The 19,271-nt window shown below is 42.4% G+C and overlaps 1 protein-coding gene across 6 annotated transcripts in view; it reads left to right on the forward strand.

The window, feature by feature from the left end:
- The window catches only part of LRMP (lymphoid restricted membrane protein), a 20,026-nt gene continuing 755 nt past the window's right edge, over window positions 1-19,271 (forward strand). Inside the window, exons 1-22 of one of the 6 annotated variants that reach the window (XM_017826675.1) lie at window positions 1-151; window positions 605-767; window positions 2,897-2,958; window positions 3,899-3,964; window positions 4,368-4,443; window positions 5,629-5,776; window positions 6,533-6,614; window positions 9,950-9,996; window positions 10,079-10,143; window positions 10,260-10,376; window positions 12,521-12,597; window positions 12,723-12,795; window positions 13,544-13,598; window positions 13,684-13,711; window positions 14,258-14,398; window positions 14,819-14,953; window positions 15,694-15,841; window positions 16,640-16,683; window positions 17,288-17,365; window positions 17,476-17,540; window positions 18,005-18,106; window positions 18,257-18,361. In XM_017826675.1, the coding sequence (XP_017682164.1) occupies window positions 6,591-6,614; window positions 9,950-9,996; window positions 10,079-10,143; window positions 10,260-10,376; window positions 12,521-12,597; window positions 12,723-12,795; window positions 13,544-13,598; window positions 13,684-13,711; window positions 14,258-14,398; window positions 14,819-14,953; window positions 15,694-15,841; window positions 16,640-16,683; window positions 17,288-17,365; window positions 17,476-17,540; window positions 18,005-18,106; window positions 18,257-18,361 (1,304 nt within the window). In that variant the 5' untranslated portion in view covers window positions 1-151; window positions 605-767; window positions 2,897-2,958; ... (2 more) ...; window positions 5,629-5,776; window positions 6,533-6,590. Of the gene's footprint in view, window positions 152-604; window positions 768-2,896; window positions 2,959-3,510; window positions 3,558-3,898; window positions 3,965-4,367; window positions 4,444-5,628; window positions 5,777-6,532; window positions 6,615-9,949; window positions 9,997-10,078; window positions 10,144-10,259; window positions 10,377-12,520; window positions 12,598-12,722; window positions 12,796-13,543; window positions 13,599-13,683; window positions 13,712-14,257; window positions 14,399-14,818; window positions 14,954-15,693; window positions 15,842-16,639; window positions 16,684-17,287; window positions 17,366-17,475; window positions 17,541-18,004; window positions 18,107-18,256; window positions 18,362-19,271 lie in introns of those variants that run through there. The other 5 variants (XM_017826676.1, XM_017826677.1, XM_017826679.1 and 2 more) reach the window with 5 other exon arrangements.

Raw genomic sequence — 19,271 nt, forward strand, 5'->3', positions numbered from 1 at the left:
CAGTAACGGGTTGTGGTTTTTGCTCTCACCCCGCAGGCAACACGAGCTAGAAACTGTCAAACAGCTACAAGAAGAAACTGCTGGCCAGGCAGAAGCCCTTGGTTTAGAGCTTCAGGAAGCTCTGAAGCAGCTCAAGGATGCCAGCAGACATGTAAGGGACAGTCCAGTTCCTTCTGAGCAGGAAAGAGGCAGATGCCAAAGGCCACGCACGATGTGCGGCTGCCCTTGGGAAAGGAAATCGCGTGTTCGGGATGGTGTGCCTCACTGCAAAAGTGGAACCAGCAGAGGAAGTAAAATTTGAGGGGGTGGTGACAACAGTTTGCTGATGAAAGAGGCAGCATTGCATATTTGTGGTGGCTTAAAAAAAAAAAAAAAGAGAAAAGAGAAAAAAGCGCCCAAAAATAGCTTCCATACACAGTCCACCCCAACGTAAAAATGCAGAAGTTCAGAGGGAGCTTTATCACTTCCTGAGAAAGAACAGATGCAGTTTGGTTTCATTTACATGAACTATAGAGGCTCCTTGTCTTAGCCAGGCAGCCTTTTTTTTTTATTTATTTATTTTTAATTCCTTTCTTTTTTTTCCCTAAATATTTTTTGTATTTAGGCAGAGGATCAAGTTGAAGCATTTCACTCCGCTCGTGAGGAAGCAGCATCCTTGAAGAGCAAGTTGGAGGAAGCCATTTCTGAGCAGCAAAGGCTCAGGGATGTGAGTGCAGCTTTAACAAGCACTTGCCAGTTGCTTCAGGAAAAGGTGGAACACCAGAGAAGTGAGTAACTACTGGCAGTGTGCCAGCATATTCACTCTTGCATGGGCAGATAGTTTATGGTTTAGTTAGAGCAAGGGAGGGTAGGACTGATCTGCAGGTAAAATGCTCTGTGGAGCCTTTTTTTTTCCTTTCTTTCTACTTTTCATCTAAGAGATCTGCCACCGTGGCACCTGGGCTGAAAAGCAGGTGGGATCCCAAGGAGTGGGTGTTGGGCTTGACCACAGCTTCAGAACCTCCTGACAAAATCTCCCGTCTGAGGAGGAAGGATTAGTAACTCCGTGGGTGCTCCTTTACCAGAGGTGCTGTTTCCACACCTGAACAGCCCACCTTATTCCTAACAAAGTCACCCCTCTTTCTTAAGCTTCCTGGACCAAACAGACCTGATTTTTTTTTTTTCCCCACTCTGTTTGCTGCTTGTAGTTGCTGTGTTTTTGAATAACTGCTGTGATATTAGACTGCTCTCTTCAGTGGAAAGCAATTGTGTCACTGTGTTGTACACGTGCAATTTCTGCCACAGAGTCATGGAAACTTCGTATTCCCTCTTACTCCCTAACCTCAAAAACTTGGGTGACTAAATAATGCAGTGGTTGCTTCTTCCCGAATTCTGGAGTGTGATCCCTTGCTTATAGAAAAGGAATCTGACTGACTTATCCCAGTGAACGTTTGGCCTCAGGCATGAATTTCCCAAGGCAATGTTACTGATGCTCAGCACACATATGTGTGTTGTAAATATCTCCATGTGAAACCACAGTTTGTCTTGTAGGAAACATTACATTTTTTTGTAGGGAAAAACTACCCTTTTGCTTAGCTCTGAGGCACAACTGTTATGCACTGATATGACAGGAACAGCTCCAGACTGTGCTCACCCACTTGTGATCAGTAATTTTGGCACTGTTCACGTGTGTGTGCTCATGTTCCTTTCATGCTCACTGCTTCCTTCAAACTGTGGAGCTGATTTTTTTTTTTCCTTAACAAGAGGCATAACAATGGAAATAGTGTGTCATTTTCCTGCTCTGAATAGACAAAGCTCTTCTGCAGAGTGAGCTAGAGTAAGTGAAGAGAGAGACAACCCCAGACAAGTGGACTGGTGCCACTCTGACTCTAAAAAAAAAAACAACAAAAAAAAAACAAAAAAAAAACAAAAAACACCTTAAAAATTCCCACCACCCTGAAAATGACTGAGATTTTGGCTTTAAATTGCTCCAGTTAGAGATCTCTGCAAACTTTCTCTAGATACATTATACCTGTAGATTTAATAGAATTAAAGTGGCAGTGTAGAGAAGTTGCAAAGTGTTATGAAGAACAGGGCTGACAAACAAGGCTGGCACTGGGGGAAGAATAAAAATGCTTTATATTGGCAGAAAGCCACACAGGTCTGGTTCCTCTTCTGACTGAAGGGCTGGGCTGTGGTTTCCTCCCCACCTACCCACTCCATTCCCCTACTTCCTCCCACCTGCGTGCTGAGAGGTGAGAAATTAAGGAACCTTGTTGGCTAAGGAAGCTGGTGTTCAACCTCAGTCAGCCTGGCACTGCTCCTTTTATGTTTCAGGTGTCTAATTGTGCCTTGCCCCTAATTGCTCCAGCCCTCATCCAGTGAAATGCTGCCCAAGCTGCTGAGAGCTCCTTCCAGTGCTTGGGCACTGAGGTCACAGTGCTAATAAAATCCCCTTTCACCCTCCATATGAACTGTGGTATAAAAGATATGATAGAATTAAGGTAGAACTCACTGGAGGCGGGTCTTGGCATTACCAAACTTGAACAAAGAATGCTTCTAAATATAACATAAAGCCCATCAACTTTAAAACTTCTCTACAGGACAACAAATGCTTCTCTTGCAGTAATTAATCTGTTTCCACAGGGAACTTTGGCATCACAATGTTAATAATGCTGGGAAGCATAGCCCCCCACCTCTTGTATAGCAAGGGGAAATGTAACCACGGGGAAGAAAGTGTCCAGTGTTTTCTCTTTCCTGTGGAAAAACTGTTGTAGGCATAACTAGACTAATGCAAATTACAGTGAGTTCTGATGGGCAGTAGTCAGGTTTAAAGGTGCTATAACATCTATAACATCCAGCTCCTTGTTATGAATCTGTAAGGAACCCTGATGGGTTTGTAAATGTCTCCTCATAGCAACTGCTAATGCACTGAGATGGGAACTGCTTCAGAGGAGACTCTGCGAGTTGGTGTGTCAGGTATGACCTTGTTTGGTGGGAGAAGGAGAGGCAGGTTTGCCCAGGAGGTGCTCTGGTGGAAGGACAACCACAGCTGGGATGAGCTGCAAATAATCTGGCAGCATCAGGTTTCTCCTTTGGTAGCACGTGGATGCAGTAAATTGCATGTACCGATCTGCACGTTGCTATTTTCCTTATTCAACCTTCTGGGAAAAATGGGTTGGGACTTACAGGTGTGGTGTTGGTGAACAATTGTTGGTGATCACATCAAATGGTTGTGTTCTTCACCGACGAGTTGGTGTGATTTTTTTTTTTTTTCCCCTCAAAATCAGTCCTCTCTTCTGCAGACAGACTGAAAAACAAACGTTTAAAATCTTGTCCTGTAAGATCTTTTTTTTCAATATCCAGGGCACTGGGAGAGGCAGCAAAACAGTTATTACCTTTGTGACCCTCTGTGGAAATATGTTGGAAATTACATAACTCTGGAGTGCTTTGCTTTGAATAAAATTACTTGCTTCAACTTTGGAAGGGGGTGGAGGGGGAGACATTGTGGAAAGACTTTAGTAAGGAATGCTATAGCTCAGGGTCTGAGCAGTCTGGATTTAACACAGAATAACAAGGTATTTATAATGGCAAACAGAAGATCCTGAAGTGGCTCCTAGGTTGTAACAGGAGCATCAGAGAAGCGGGATCAAAACTGTGGGCCAGCTGCCTGTGAATAAAACTTATATTTGTGTACGAAGGTCTGCAGAATTGAAGGCTGAAAGTAGCAAGGGAGAAACAACTGCAGAGTTTTGCAGTTGCAGTTTTGTAACTGATAGCTGAAAATAGTTCAGCTTGAAAGATAAAGTTGCTTTTTGCTCAGAATCAGTAGCAGTGTTCTCTTCTCCTTTTTTACCTTTTTTTTTTTTTTTTTTCCTTCTGCATCTGCCTGCCTTAAACTATTTCTCTCCTGCAACAGTGCTGTGCAGAGTTAGAATCTGCCTATGGTCTGCTGCCCACCTCAGCTGAACCTATAAAAGGGAAGGTAAGTGTCCTTTCTATGACCATTGCTGAGCCTCTTAAAGTGTCTGGGCTTTTTTCTTCATGACCTAATGGAAATAAATAACTTTGTTTGCCAGAAACTTCACTGAGTTAAACATTCCATAAAAATAATTTGAGATCCATATATGTGTACATATGCATGCATGTGTTTAAATGTATACAAATGTATATTCCATACATATTTCTTGCAAGTGGAAAGTTGGATTATTCTCCCTCTTCCTGTACCTGTTGTGCCTGTTGAGGATGTGAACTTTTCTAGGCAAAAAAAGGCAACAGATGATGAATTTGTAGTTGTTGGTATTACATTACGCAGATGGTGGGGGGAAGTTGGTGGCTTTAATAAATTCAGTATGGTTGAACAGCAGCACTTTTTATTTTTCAATTAGCAGCTCTATTGCTCTAAAGGGCCGTGGAATGAAGGACCCTCAGATCTTTTGTCCTGGCACAGTTCCCCTCTGCTAGGTAAGACCTGGTGGTACTGACCATTTTTCTATCTCTTTCCTGAAGTACAGGAGGAGTTGATAGAACAGTATCATTAGTGATAAATATGCTGGTAAAGTGTGGAAAATCTATTGTGAGTTTTAACTTATTCCTGTGTGTGATCCAGGAGGCTGAACCATGTTTGTAGTGCTTGAAAAGGTGGCTGGCTGGCTGTCAGTCTGACAGGAGTCCCCAAAAGCTTAAGGAACTCTCAGTATAAATCATACATCCAAGTATATTCCTGACAAGATGCTTGCCAATATAGAGCAAGAGGGCTTGAGCCATGTTCTTCCCATTCCCATTGAGACAGCAAGTGATGTCCTGTTCCTTTGCTGCTGAGCTGAGGCCAATGCTGTTTAAAAACTTCAACAGGTAACACAACTACTGAGAATAAAATCATATAATTATAAAAATAGAATGGCTTGGGTTGGAAAGGACTATAAAGATCGTCCTGTTCTAACTCCCTGCCATGGGCAGGGACACCTTCCACTAGCCCAGGTTGCTCAGAGCCCCATCCAACCTGGCCTTGGACACTTCCAGGGATGGGGCAGCCACAGCTTCTCTGGGCAACCTGTGCCAGGGCCTCACCACCCTCACAGGAGGAACTTCTTTCATATAACTAACCTAAATAGGTATAATAACAAAGACTAATAGCCTATAAATGCTCAAATTTAATTCTAGACTGTACTGAGGGAAAAGGAAGAAGATCTTGCTTTACTACAAGTGCTCCTTATAAGAACATTCTGCTGCTCTGAAAGGGCTGTTCCAGTGAGCCAACTGAGAGTTTTCTTGCAGCTTCCTATAATATCATGATCCAGCAAATAAGGCAGGTTTTCTCAGCTTGCACCAATCAAGTATTGATATATTAAAAAAAAAAAATCATTTATTCCCTGGTCCTCTCTGCCACACAAACCAATTCACTACCACAAAGCTTTCCAGTGTGGAAGTTTCTAGAACCTGACTGGTGGAAAGTGCCCATCCCCAGGTGCTGCAGACTCTCCATCTAGAAAACACGTAACACCGTCATACCAAGATGGAAGTCACCTTGTTATAAATCTCTCTTTTGTTGTTCTGCTTCTTGGTTATTTTAGACTTAGCCAAAAACTGACACACAACTAAATCTAACTTTGCCAACAACCACCTCTCTTTGCTCTTGTCTGTCTTTAGATGCTCTGAACTTGGAAATCTCCTGCCCAAATAACTCCCCTGGGCACAGCTGGGGCTGGCCTTGCAGGCAAAACTCTGGCAGCTGCACCTTTGGAAGGGGTGACCTGGGACATGTGTCCACATCAGATGTGACATCAGAGGCCTGCAGGTAAGATGGCAGAATAACCTCTTTGGGGGGGAAAGGTGGAGGAGTCCATGGGATGTGCTGGATTCAACAGCAGGGCCTCCCTTATGGGAAATACTGGACACCCAGTGATCAGCAAATGGTGACATGGGGTAACACTTGGCTTCTATCCACAGATATGAAAACTCTTTTCTGGAAATGTTGGCAGTCAGTCAAATATGGTGATGGTGTTTCCATTTAATGCTGGAGAACTGAGGCACGATTTAGGCATTCTGGTCTATTTTCTATGTGTAGCTCACAGTTGGTGCTTCCATTAGGTGCCTTTGAGGAGTCACTTTTTTGTTTATTTGCAGAGTTTAGAGCAGGAATTCTGTGGTCTTTGCTTACCAAGATGCCTCCTTAGATCTTTAAAATAGGTGTTGAACTGCTTAAGATTATGAAAGCTGAAAGGAATTGCAGTGAATATTTTAAAAGATAAGGATGTTCCTGAAGGTGCAGAGGCAGGCAGTCTGCAGCAAAAGACTCAGCAGCTCTTGAAGCTTTTGCCACTGGTTTTCTGTAGAATTTTGCAGTGTGGAGGAGGCTGGGAAAAGAGCTGGTGGTGGTTCTTGCTGTTCGGGGGAGGAGGGATTGATGTTGGTGATGAATTTGTCTTTCTCTGAGAGATCAGCTGACTGACGGTACAGATAGTGGTGCCTTCAGTTGTTATGTGCTTAAGGAAAATGGGCAACACATCTCACTGTTGTTTGGGCAAGATGCAAATAAAGTGTGTGTTGCCAGGTGGAAAATATGCTCTGCTGGTGACTACACTGATGCAGACCTTCCTGTTTCCATTACAATGATGGACTCTTCACTTACTGAGGTAAGTGCTGTCTCTGATGCCCTGGATGTGGTTTTGAACAGGTTCAGGCATTTCAGTGCCTTACTCAGGCCCAGGTCTAGGTTGATCAGCTATAAATCAGCACTGCTGCAAGGTGAATGGAGCTGGCATCAGCCAGCAAGGTGCTGTGTGGGGTATTCCCTCCTTTTTGGGCACACTTCTGGTTATAAACCACTTCATGGTTATAAATCTGAATGCCTTGATGTTTACGTGCAACTGGGTCGTTCTTTTAGCTGAGGAGTATTTTAAATGTGGTTTCAGGGCTTGAGACAGTGCTGGTTTTGCAGTAATACTTGGTTATGCCAGGGAAACCTGAGTGCTTTCTCTCTTCTTATCCACCTGCAAGGAGCCACAGGGTGCTTTAGTTGGGAAATGATGCCTTTCTTTGCACTTTCTCCCACGGCCACCATGTAACAGCAGAGAAATACCATCTTTGCTGTATGAAAGCTTTCCTTCAGCTGATGTACTCAGCTATGCCTTCGGTGCTGGCTCGAATTCTGCCTCTACAGCTTGAGCTGTCAGTCAGTTTTCTCGTGGCAACAGCAAGATGAGCTGCAGCTCAGCACACCCAGTTGTGCCACAATGTTCACTGTTGAAATCCAGACCTCAGCTCTGCCACACAGAGCTTTGCAAAGAGTGATGGTGATGATGATGGAAGAATACTGGTCGGTGGTTTCTGTTAACCTGGAGATAACCTGTGGGACTGAATAACCTTTATAACCTAAATAACCTTAAATAACAGCCTTTGGTCCAGTTGTAGCAGCAAATCAAAGCAGAAAGTGCAGTGAGGGTAGAAAGTAAGAGTGATGGGCACTGCCTGTGGTTTCAGCACACTGCTTGCTTGGGGTAGAGCAGGTGAAGAACTCCCAGCTTATGCTGCTACTGCTTAAATCACCTTAAAGAGGAGATAATCTCAAGAGTTCTTGCTTTAGCCAGTCCTTCTGGAAAGCCACAGCCTTGCAAAGGTGTTTAAAACACCTGTGCTTCGTTACTCTGGAGCTTTCTGTAGTTCCAGCTGGGCTCAGAAATCTCACTTTTCCATTCTTGGTATCATTTTTTAATACAAGCTTTCTGTGTAAATATTCTAAAGGAGGAAAATTAAAAAGGTTAAAGCTTGTCCCAAAAAGAAGGCAAATGGGCTCTGCTCAGTATCTGTTCTAAAAACTGGCATGCAGCAAAATTTGTATATCCTTGTTTAATAGGAAAAGTCTCCCTAGTTTTCTTTGGAGTTTTATTACACTGCCATTGCAGATGTATTTGAGCAGATCAAGTCTTTCAGCATATAAGTAACTCAAATTATTTATGTAGAAGCATTGTCATCATAGGAGGTTGAGGGCTATTTAATAAAGGAGCACTTGGGCTTGGGCTTTTTATACTTGTTTTGATTTATAAATGTGGAAGTTGTATCACAGTCTGAAAACCAGGTCTTCCAAATTTTAATAATTGTTTGGAAGGGATTATAAAAGACTGTGACCAGAATTTGTCTGCTATTATAGAGAATCCTTGGATTACTATGTTAATTGAAGGAATGGAAGGGGGGGGAATTGATTAGGAATGTACTGCAGGATCTTCTCTGACACAGTCTTTTTATGAGTAGGAAGAGCCATTCTCTAATGCCCTGGGCCAATAGATTTTATTGGAAAATCTAAAATGTGGGCTTTTCTTGTTGGTGTTTTTTTTTTCTTTAAGTGTAATCCATGGGAATACACAATCCTAATAGTATTTTTAAAAACTGAATTGAGGATTTTCTTTCCTTGCAAACAGAAACCACTGACCATGTGATTAACTGGCGAGGGAGGGGGCATGTAGAGTAATGAATTGCTTTAGTCACTTCCAGGTGATGCAAGGGGCTTTGTTTGGGTGCTGTGTATAAGTTTTAGAAACCCTTTAGAATTCTGTTGTTTTCTTTTCCACCTCCTCCTTCTCTGGCTCTGCTGCAGACCTAACAGCCCCAGCAAAGCAAATGCAGTGCTGTACTTCCTTCAGCTTGAGAGAGCATTCAAATAATAATAAAAATAGCCTGAATTTGCATTAGAGGAAGCATCCATCTGGCTGGAGCAAGGCTTGGATAGTGGGGGAGTGAGGAGGGGAGAGAAGGCACTTACTGATGCTGGGAGTAGTTGGTTGCTCTCAGAAGTGACCAAGGACCTTGGACTCCTCCTGTTCTACTTTGCTGGGTTTCCTGGGCCCTATTAGGATGTTTTAGGGGGGAGGAATGATACCAAAACATGGTTTTTCTGTTGGCTCTCCACACACAATTCAATAGTGCTCTTGGACTTGCTATACAGGGGACTAGACTGACCTCACACCTTCTCTGCTTGGAGAGAGGTTTTGGGTTGTTTGTTTTATTTTTTTTTTAAGTGTATTCAGCACTCCTCTTCAACAGTGGGTGCAGTTCATCACAACTCATTACCAGCTCAAACCTTTAAACCTCAGTTTCACCCTGTATTTTCATCTGTAAGACAAATCATTTTAACAATGTGGAGTTTTTAACAAGCTGGAATTATCCAGGATAAAATGAAGAAGAGGGATAGTACCCCTACAGTGCCTCCCTTGATGCATTAAAAGACCAAACAGGATATTGGTTTTGTCTGTGATGTGATAAGACTCGAGTCCAGAACCACATGGGAACAGCTTAAAGGAACATGAGGAAAAACTATGTACCCACATTTAACTGCTTTTTGCTGTTTGCACACTGAGGAGGAGGCCCAGGGCCCTCTGAAGGGGCTGGATAACTTTTATGTATTTAATATTGTAAAACTGGAGTCATTTAAAGAGAGACACTAAAATGTACAACACAACATGCAAGTCTTCTGTGTTCTGAACTTGGTCATGCTGTTACTATTAAAACTTTTATTTACCTAAATGAGTCTGATACCCATAACCAAGTGAAGCTCTGTGCACCTCACTTTGTAGGGTTTGAGGTCAAGACCTTTAAAATTGATATCTCTTGATACACAACACTATGGTGGAACAGTGGTGCAGTAACATGTGCCTTGGACATTTGAAAACGTGCATAAGAAGCAAACCATGAAGTCAGGAACCAAAATACAATCTCTCTAAGTACGATATTCCTGAGATAAGAGTTCTGAAGAAATGTAGTGATCACTCCTAGTAATGATAATGTGCTACACTACTCACTGTATCTACGGGTGGCTTTAGAACAGAGGGTGGATCTGTGGGCATTTCTCATCTAGTTCTTCACTGCTGAAATAATTTAGGCCTAGCTGGGGCAATTATTGAAGCTTTGACACAGAAGTTTGATACTGGCATGGCAACCCTCTCCCTGACACTAACTCCTCTCTCTCTCCCTGAAGCTTGACTGTGCAGAGGCAACGCTACCAGCCAGTCTGATCCCATCCAGGTCAGGTCCTGTGCAAAATTTAAAAGCCTTTATGGAGATTGTATAATGTGCATGAGTATCTGAAAGAGTTTTGCTTTGGCAGTGACCACCTCACTTCAGCCCGAGACGTTCTTGCGTCCTCGGCGGAAAGCACGGCACCGGTGACGGGTGAGTCCTTAACCTGGAGCTCAGAGGGGCAGAGGTTTGCACTGGAAGTCTTGGATATGCTGAAGTCTGTGCATTTACTGAGATGTAAGGGCTGTGTCTTCTGTCTGGTACTGCAGGCTGCCTTGTCATGGAGGAAGAATCACCCCAGGGCTTACGTGAGGGAGAGGACGATGTGCCAACTTCTGCGGCAACGGAGAAAAACAGTGATAAGGATCCAGCTGGTCCTGTGTCAGGTACAGTAACTGCTGGCACTCACCCAGTGGTTTGCTTCCAGCACACCTTTTGAAGTGAGGAAGCTGAGTAAGAACAACAATTTGCGAATTTCTGGGTTTTTTTGCAAATATTGTCACCTGCAAGTGCCTCTCAGCCCTCCCTGAAACTCTGAGTGGGAATGAGGCTTCACGTGTGTACAGGAGGCTGGTTGGCTGCAGCACTGCAAGTAAACATGAAACAGCTTAGTGAAATCTTGATGGTTGCTTAGCTGGCAAAGCATTGCACTGGTACTAAACCCCAGGTAATTTTGGGAGGGGAGAGAGTGTTTTCATGGTTTTTAGAGAGTTTAGTTCCACCGTTAGACCAAATAACACTTTTTCCTCTCTTACAAAACTGTTGCTCAGTGTGCAAGAAGCCAGGCTGGATCAAGAGGAGAGATGAGGATAGAGGCCTTTGTGTATGATTCTGTCTTTTGCTATAGCCATAGACACCCAGAAGAATTATTCTTACCACATCTGGTGGTGCTTCTTCCACTTAAAAGCTATAAAAGCAAACCCAAACTTGAGTAGGTGTACACAGTGTATTTAAGTTATTTTTATAAGACCTGATCTGAATAAGCAGCACAAAATACCTGTGTGTGCTTGTTTGTAACCATTTTTTAATCTTTACCTAAATGTAAGACTTTATGGCTTCCTGTTTGGTTTTGTTTCATTCTTTGTGTTATCTTCCTGAACTGTAATTCAGTCCCCTCACTTAAAAGTGTTTTCTTTCTACTAATTTGCCTCTACTGTTGATCTTCATATGTGGCCCAGGTGTCTTTGGCAGAGAAGAAACAGATATGCAGAACAGATCAGAAAGAGTCCCAGCAGCTTTAAAGTGTGAGAATCAATTTAAGTGTTGTACATACCTGAAAATAAAGTGTTTCTACTCTTAGTATTGAGGAATCTCCACTTGTGGGCTTTGCTAGTACCATACTATGTCTTCTAGAGGGCTTGGCTGCTGCAGAAACTAGTAGAGACAGAACACTGAGCAGAGGTGTTTGTTCATGTTCATCCCCCTGAAACTGGATTTTGTTTTGTTTGTTGATTTGTTTGTTTGTTGTTTTGTTTGTTTGGGGTTTTTGTTTGGTTTTTTCTTTTTTTGTTTGTTTTTCCCTGTGCCATTTCTTCAGCTCAAATCTGTCTCTGTGTGTGACTACATAAACAGAAAAGAAAAAAAATTCTAGATATTCTTAAAGCTACCAGAGGTACTGCTGCACAAGAAATTTAGTGTGACCGACTTTCTTCAGTTTCCTAAATACTTTTGTTTTTAAATATCTCTGGTAACTGTCAAGGTTATTATTTGCCTGCTTTAAAGCTTTTCTAAATCGTGGCACTTGAAAGTTTGTGTTGCTTTTGAACTGGCATCATCAACTGAATTTACAGTTTGTTACCACTCAGCTTCTGGGAAAAAGAGTTATTTTGTTGGCTCTGTCAGCACCCTGCTGGTTCACTTTTTGGGTATGAAGGCAGAGCAGGTTCAGAGTTTATGGACACCTGGAATACCATAACTGTATGCAAACTGTGCATTTCATGACCTGGTTGTGCTCAAGCTCCTCAGTAACAGCAGCTGAATCAGCGTCTATTTCTTAATATCATCTGACATTCCAAAATGTGAAAGAAGAGAATTACAGATACTCATAATTTGTCCTGTTGCTTTGTGCATGGGACTTTTGAAAAAATATATTTCTGTGCCTATAGAATTCAAAAATAAAAAGTATCTATAATATGTCTCTTTAAAGAGCAAACCAAACAACACCCCCCAACAAATAATAAACAATAACAAACAAATAACAAACCCTCAATATAATAAAATTCATTTATCCAAGGAAATATTATTATAACTCTTGCAACTTCAATTACAGCAAGTACAACCAGGAGTAATATTCTCAGCTCCAGACATATAACACTACTTATTGGGATTTTTTCCAAACAAAATTACCACACTTCTTTCTGTATGTCTTTATAGTGTTTTTTTGCTGCTGCCTCTCCTTCTTAGTGGCCTCTCCTGACATTTGCTGTGGTTTCTTTTAGCCCTATTGGCCCATGGCTCATATGGTGGGTGTTGGAAGCTTGGTGGGGTTTCTTTATCATTATATTTGACTTTTGGCAATGTTTTTCCACAGGACCCATCAAGCAGGAATTCTACCCAGTGATGGAGGAACACAAACCTGCACTTCAAAGTGTTTTAAAGCAAGACCCGGTAAGAGTCCTGGTGACAGTGAGACACCAAACTGGCCTGGCTGAGCAGTGACAAAGGAGGGGACAGGCCTCCTCCAGAGGTGTTGTGGCTGCTCCCTTGCTGTAATTATTCTGCTGTGCCTTTAGGAGGGGGACCAGGAAAAGAAAAATAACAAAGAGTGGGGTGAGGAAGCACCAGCCGTGGTTCCCAGCAGGAAAGGTAAGAGGTTCTTGCTGAACACGTTCACATCACTCACTGGAGTGCAAGTCTTGGTCACCTGACTTAATACAAATAGAGAGGGGCAGAAAGCTGCCTGTCCCACACTGAATATTACAAGAGGGTTTTGTTTTAAGGAGCAGTAGCTGCAGTTAGAGACCAAAATGGATTAGCAATGCAGAGAAGGACAGTGGTGTCATGCAAAATCTGATTGCTACAGATACTGATCTAACCAGCTCTGCGTTCCTCTAGACAGCAGGGAAAAATTCTTAGGAGCTGCAAAGGAGTTGGGATGCTTGAAAAACAGTTCTGGCACACCTGTTCTCCCCAAAGATTTGTAAAGCAGCATCTTCATGCTAGGTGCAACACAGATAAGCAGGATGTTGTTTTTACTTAGACATCTCTGCTCTTTTAGTCCCCTCACCTCCTGCCTTTGGAGCTCACTAAAAGCTACTGATGTAGTATGCCATGTAACATCCTGAAGCCAAAACATTTAATTAACCATTTCTGTGCTAATAAGATGCCAGTTGAAGCCACCTAAACAAGTAACTTCTGGGGCTTTGTACAAGTGGCAGAGCTGTGCTGTCTCACACCCAAAATACTCTGAGTTGCTTTTATTGGCAAGAGCTGAACACTGGAAGTCTTCCACAGTGGCTTCTGTTGAAGCTTAAAAGACTTTCACAGGTTGGTTTGGGGAGGCTGTTTTTTCAGTTTTATCTGAAAGATTTTTGGTTTTTTTGTCTCTTGTCAGGGAGTTCACCCACTGCAGGTGGCATTAAAGGAGATAAGACAAAGCAAAACGAGCCGTAAGTGTTTTGACTTTGAGTGATCAGCTGCAGGTATGAATTTAAAGCTGCAGTGTGTTACATGATTCTTCTTCTTATCCTACAGTGAATCCCCTAGTGAGAAGGAAGTGGAGGTAAGTCTCAACTGCTTGTATCCTTAAGTATTGTGTACAACAGAAAGATCTGGATGAGAAGCCATTATTAATATCTTGTCCTAAGTAAAAGAATGATGCTGAGCAGCTTAAATTGGATATATTTCTACATGTTACCTTCTGAAATCTGCCTTTTCAAGCCTAATGGAAATTTTGCAAGGTGGAAATCTGTAAAACTGAACATAGTCACCACTGTAACATTTGTTTGCAAGCTTAAAGGAGTGTAGCTGTGACCACCTCCTAAGCAGAATGTGCTGATTTTAGAGAGTTATGTCAAAAGGCACAGATGGCACACTCTGTGCTGCCAGGATGTCACCTATTCTGGCTGCAGAATGTTCCCCCCATCACTACAGATGGGAAGTTTTGCTTTGGGGAAGCAGGCCATGTTCACTCTACCCTTCTATATATACCTTTTCTATAACTTTGTTCTTGGGGTATAGTCCCAAATGTCATGTCAGTGTCCAAGTCTACTTAAAAAGCTTCTGCATCACTTGGATTATTCTGAAATCTTCTCCTCTCCCCCAACAGGCTGAATTTCTGAGGTTGTCTTTAGGTTTTAAATGTGACTTGTTTACCTTGGACAAGAGGGTGAAGCTTGAAGAAAGGTCACGAGACTTGGCTGAAGAAAACTTGAAAAAGGAGATCACAAATGCTGTAAAGATGTTGGAGGTTGGTATTGGTAGGGTGGATGGAGTGAACAGCTGTCAAAGTGCCTCTCTTGAAACAGCTCTTCTAAGGGTGTGTGTGATATATTATAAACTAATCTGGATGAAGTTCTTGAGCAGCGCAGTTGAAATATGAGAGATTATGAGGGGTAACCTTCATCTGAGTGGTTTGTGTGCTCAGGCAACAGGGAATTTTTCTGTAGCACAAACATCTGACCTGAACCCCTGTCTTCAGCTGGTTTTGTGCTAGATAAGCAGAGGTCTCTGCCCACTGGAGTTCTGTATCCAAGTTACACTGGTTGAAGATGTTGGATGCTGATCTTGTGGCTGTGTAGACCCAAACACAACTCCTCAGAGCCCTCTGCTGGGTTCACCATTCTCTGTTGATAACTCACACCTATTTTCTTACCAATGTGCCTCTCAGGCTTTAGTTCCTTTGTGTGAAGAAGACAACCAAGCACAGGAGATCATTAAGAAGCTGCAGAAAAGCTTGCAGTTCCTCAGCCAGTATGCAGCCCGAGTGGCCAGCAGAGCAGAGATGTTGGGAGCTATTAATCAGGTAACCATTTCTGTGTAAAAGTATTTTGTACTAAGTTAAAAGCTTCTAGATGTAAAGGGGTGGTCACATCTGTTTGCTGGGCTTCTGGTTCCAGAACTGGATTTGGGAATCTGGTGTATATAGTATAAAAAGAAATATGTATATATATAGTGCAATATATATAGTGCAAAAAGAAATAAGGTCCTGATTTAAAAGAAAAACCAAACACAAATAATTAAAAAAAGACTTTTTACAGCAGTGGGATTTACATAATAGCAAGCACGAGAAAGCAATTTGACAACAATAGTCTTGAAGCTCTAATGATCTTTCTGTGCCTTATGGAAAGGGCAGCTAATGAGCTAAATGTATGGAAATGTGCAAAGACCTGCTCAAATGCTGGGTGTAATTGTGAGTAATGCCACAGAGCAGCATGAAAACACAACTTGGCAATACCAGCAAATGCGTGGTGGCAGCTGAGACTGCAGATCAGAGAAAGAGATGAGGAGGAGTTGTAAGAGCTTGGAAAACTGAAGACTTCATTATTTATTTTAGGACAAGAGTAATCAGTGGAGAAATGAAACCTGGGCATGTTTTGGGACACGGGTGGTAGTGAAACTTTGAAAGGGTGGACGAAAACGGGAGGCTGCTGCTTCATGGTGATACCACATGAGAGTAGGTGCTGAAGCAGGGAAATTTCTAAACATGATGCACTTCCTCTGAGTTGTTTCCTTTTCCCCCTGCTGTTGCCCTTGCCCTGTCAGGAGAGCCGGGTCAGCAAGGCTGTGGAAGTAATGATCCAACATGTGGAAAACCTGAAGCGCATGTACGCGAAAGAACACGCGGAACTCGAGGAGCTGAAACAGGTCCTGCTCCAGAACGAGAGATCCTTCAGTTCCCTGGGAGACAGAGGTAACTGGAAAAAACCCTTTCTAGCACCTGCCAGAGGGACCCTTTTAGGTGAAGCATAGATGAAGGGGAAATAGCAATTTGTTGGTGGTATTAAAAACAACCTGAAATCAGACTTGTAAACTGTGATGGATCTTGGAGTGTCTGTGTGGGACCACTGCAAGTACATAGGAACATTCTGGCTTTCAGAAAAGTGCATTGCATGTGTTGGTGATAATCTTATTCCTTGTGAGCAGTAAATTTGGGTGCTGGTTCACACTGGAGCATTTGCAGGAGCTATTTCTAGGTAGCTGAGCTTTGGCTGCTCTCTACAGATGCTTCCTGCCCTTCTCTAAACAGGAATTACAGACTCCTTAAGAGCAAGGGGGGCTAATTTCCCCCTCTAAGCAGGTAGCAGAGCAGTGCTGTGCACTTGTGGATTTGCCAGAGAAGTATTAAATTCTTCTGAGAAATAGGATGTGTCTTTTTAAAAACCAAAAGGGCAGTCTCACACACCAGTAAAATCCTGGCAGGAGCCTTCTGAATCACAGGCTATTCTGTTCTGACTGTAACAGGATACTGCCTTGATAATAGAATATATTTGATGATAGTGACAGCAATTGATGCTTGCAGAGGATGTGGATATTAAGAACTTATTTAATGAATTAGAAAGCTTTTTCCTGAGATCTCATTTCTGCTTTCTGAGAGTACTCTCATACACTCTTTGATTAAAGAAACACTACAAAAAGTCAGACCTTTAGCTGAAAGTAGAGCTGAAACTGTGTTCCTGTAAGCTTGTTCTGATGTTTGATCTCTTCACAGATGAATCTACAAATAAAAAGCTACCAAGTCCTTTTAACTTTAAGGTACAGCATTACATGAAATGTCAAGTTTTTAAGTGTTGTGTATGTGTGTCTTCCTTTGCTTTGTTATGTGCTGGTGCTCTGCTACATGCTTGGCTTGGTGGTTTTCTGTCACAAATATGGGTTGATGTCATCAAACATGAGGATCTACTTTTCAGACATCCCACCAACCTTCTAAGTCACACATAGAAGATGACATAGTCAGGCTCTCAGTGGTTAAGAAACACTGTTCACTTGTGGTTCTCTCATTGGGGTTAAAAAAGTTTAGCACAGAAATATGAAAAAAAAATAGATGAGAGTGATTTAAATTGATTATAGGAATTCCTGTGAGAAGGATTAGGGGAATTTAGACACATTCAGTTTTGCTATTTTGCTGGGAGCTGAGTAACCAGCTTTAGCCCCACTCAGGTGCTAAAAACTTAATGATGCTTTAAAGAATGATTTTTGCCTGCACTTGTGATTTGGTTCTTTGTGTGTCACTTCAAGCCAAGAATCAACACCTATTTTTTATAATACAGTCTGTACAAAAACAGATGGTGTTTTATGTGCTCAGTGAGTAATCCAATGGTTCCTTGATAAGAGCCAGTAATGCCTCTTATTTGTGTAGCCATCGTCAGCCCTGCGGAGAGTTAGCATTGCAACAGTGCCCAGGAGTGCTGGGAATGCAGGGATTGGGTTGCCACTGGTAAGTAGGGGGGTTCCCAAAGGGGTAGGGAAGTGCTTGATCTTCTCAAAACTGGCTGGGCTGAAGCATGAGAATGACAGTGCAGTAAATGTGCCAAATTTCTTCTCCAGGCCCAACTCCATGACCCCGATGGAGACGAACGGAGTGAGAGGTTCAATAGGAGATCAAGCAGCTGGTAAATTCCTTTGGGCTTGTCTTTGAAAAGGGTGAAATGTTGTTTTCAACTCCAACTGTGCCTGTAGTAAACAGCTTATGGGGCATCTCAAGTATAACAATGTTTATGCTAGGCCTTTCACATTAGTTTTAGGTGCTACAACAGGTAAATGAGCCTTCAGGACTAAATGTTACAGCTGCTCTTTTTTATTTATTTTATCTATTTTATTTTTTTATTAAGCATTGGAAACTTTTTTTAAAAAATACCTCAACTAAAGTGTAAACTCCAAGTATCAGCCATTGATGGATCTGTGGTTTTGTTTGGTTTTGTTTGTTTGGGTATTTTTTCCAATAATCATAATTTCAGGCAACTAGTTTTGAAAGTTATTTGTCTAAGGCCTACCTAAATGAGTAGCAGGCTGCTAAATTTCTAATTTCCTGCTATTTCCTGGGGAAATTCAGGCAAATTTGTTTAAAATGTGCCAGGGGGAAACTAGGGGTGAAGCAAAACGAGAAGCGTCCTTCGCTGCAGCGATTCCTCAGCACCTATTCCTGGGCAGAGTATGAAGAGGAGCACTTTGCACCAAAGTAAGTCCAACAGCAACCTCCTCAGGGATGTGTGAGCAGGGTGGGTTGGTTGGTTTTTAATGAACTCTTTGATGATCAGGGCTATAAAATCCAGCTATTGTGAATTTAGCTTGATGGCAAAGCTCTGGAGCTGTTGGTTCTTGCCTACAGAAATGAGCAGTCAGAGTCCCCTGCTGAAGTACAGGAACAACCCACCAGGAAGGAAAGTGTCTCTGAGAAAGGAAAATATTCATCAAAATGGATGCTGGAGTCAGTGTAAGTTTGTTTGTTTTCATGAGTTAAAGTAATGTTTGTGTGGAAGAGGGAAGCAAAGCTGAAGCTGTGGTTGTGTTGTTAATACTCACTTAAACCAACTGTGAGGAAGTAATCTTGGGTGCCACAGACTCACCTCTCCAGGAATTCATTCCTAATCCTAAATGCTGAGGAAAAGAGAAGTTTCATGCTATAATCTGACTTCTTTTGGTTACTCTGGGAGCTGTTGCAGCTCAGCTACTTGGAAATGCTAGCATGTCGTCTTGTAAAAATGACTAAGGATGACACAAGTGGTTATCCAGACTAACTCCAGACTATCCCAGCTAATGCCTCTGAATATCTCAAGTCAGGGAAGAGAGTGCTGTCCATGTATCCCTTGGATGCCCCTGCCTTACAGAAAAGGGGGCTTGTTGCCTCTGCAGGGGATAATAAAACCATTTATTCCATATGAACACAGAATGTTTAACCTTCCCTGGATGCATTTGTGATCAAGGGAGAGACAAGACAATTATGCTGGTATGTGACAGCAAGGACAAATATATATTATTCCCCATTGTTCCATAAAGGATGGAGGTACCCACTGTCATGAGAAGTCTAGGATTTGGATAGTCAGGGAGGGTAAGACTTTTCTCCTAACCTCAGGGAAGGCACCAGAGCCATAGAAAACAGCAGAAGGCCACAACTTTTAGTGCTTTCCGTAAGCACGATTTCTTTATGATCTTGCAAGGCAGCTTTTGTGAATCCTCTTCAGAAGAGTGTGTCCAGGGGACATGGGTGGACTTGTGAGCTGGGTGAGCCACCTGAAACTTCCTTTCATGAGGACTGTGTTTTAAACCCAGAACACAACCTACAGCACCAACCTTGTCACTTTATCGATAAAGATCTCTATGTTGGTGGGAGCTAATTGAGGGGT

This window comes from Lepidothrix coronata, unplaced genomic scaffold (assembly GCF_001604755.1).
Source record: "Lepidothrix coronata isolate B3197 unplaced genomic scaffold, Lepidothrix_coronata-1.0 Scaffold129, whole genome shotgun sequence".
NCBI lineage: Eukaryota > Metazoa > Chordata > Aves > Passeriformes > Pipridae > Lepidothrix > Lepidothrix coronata.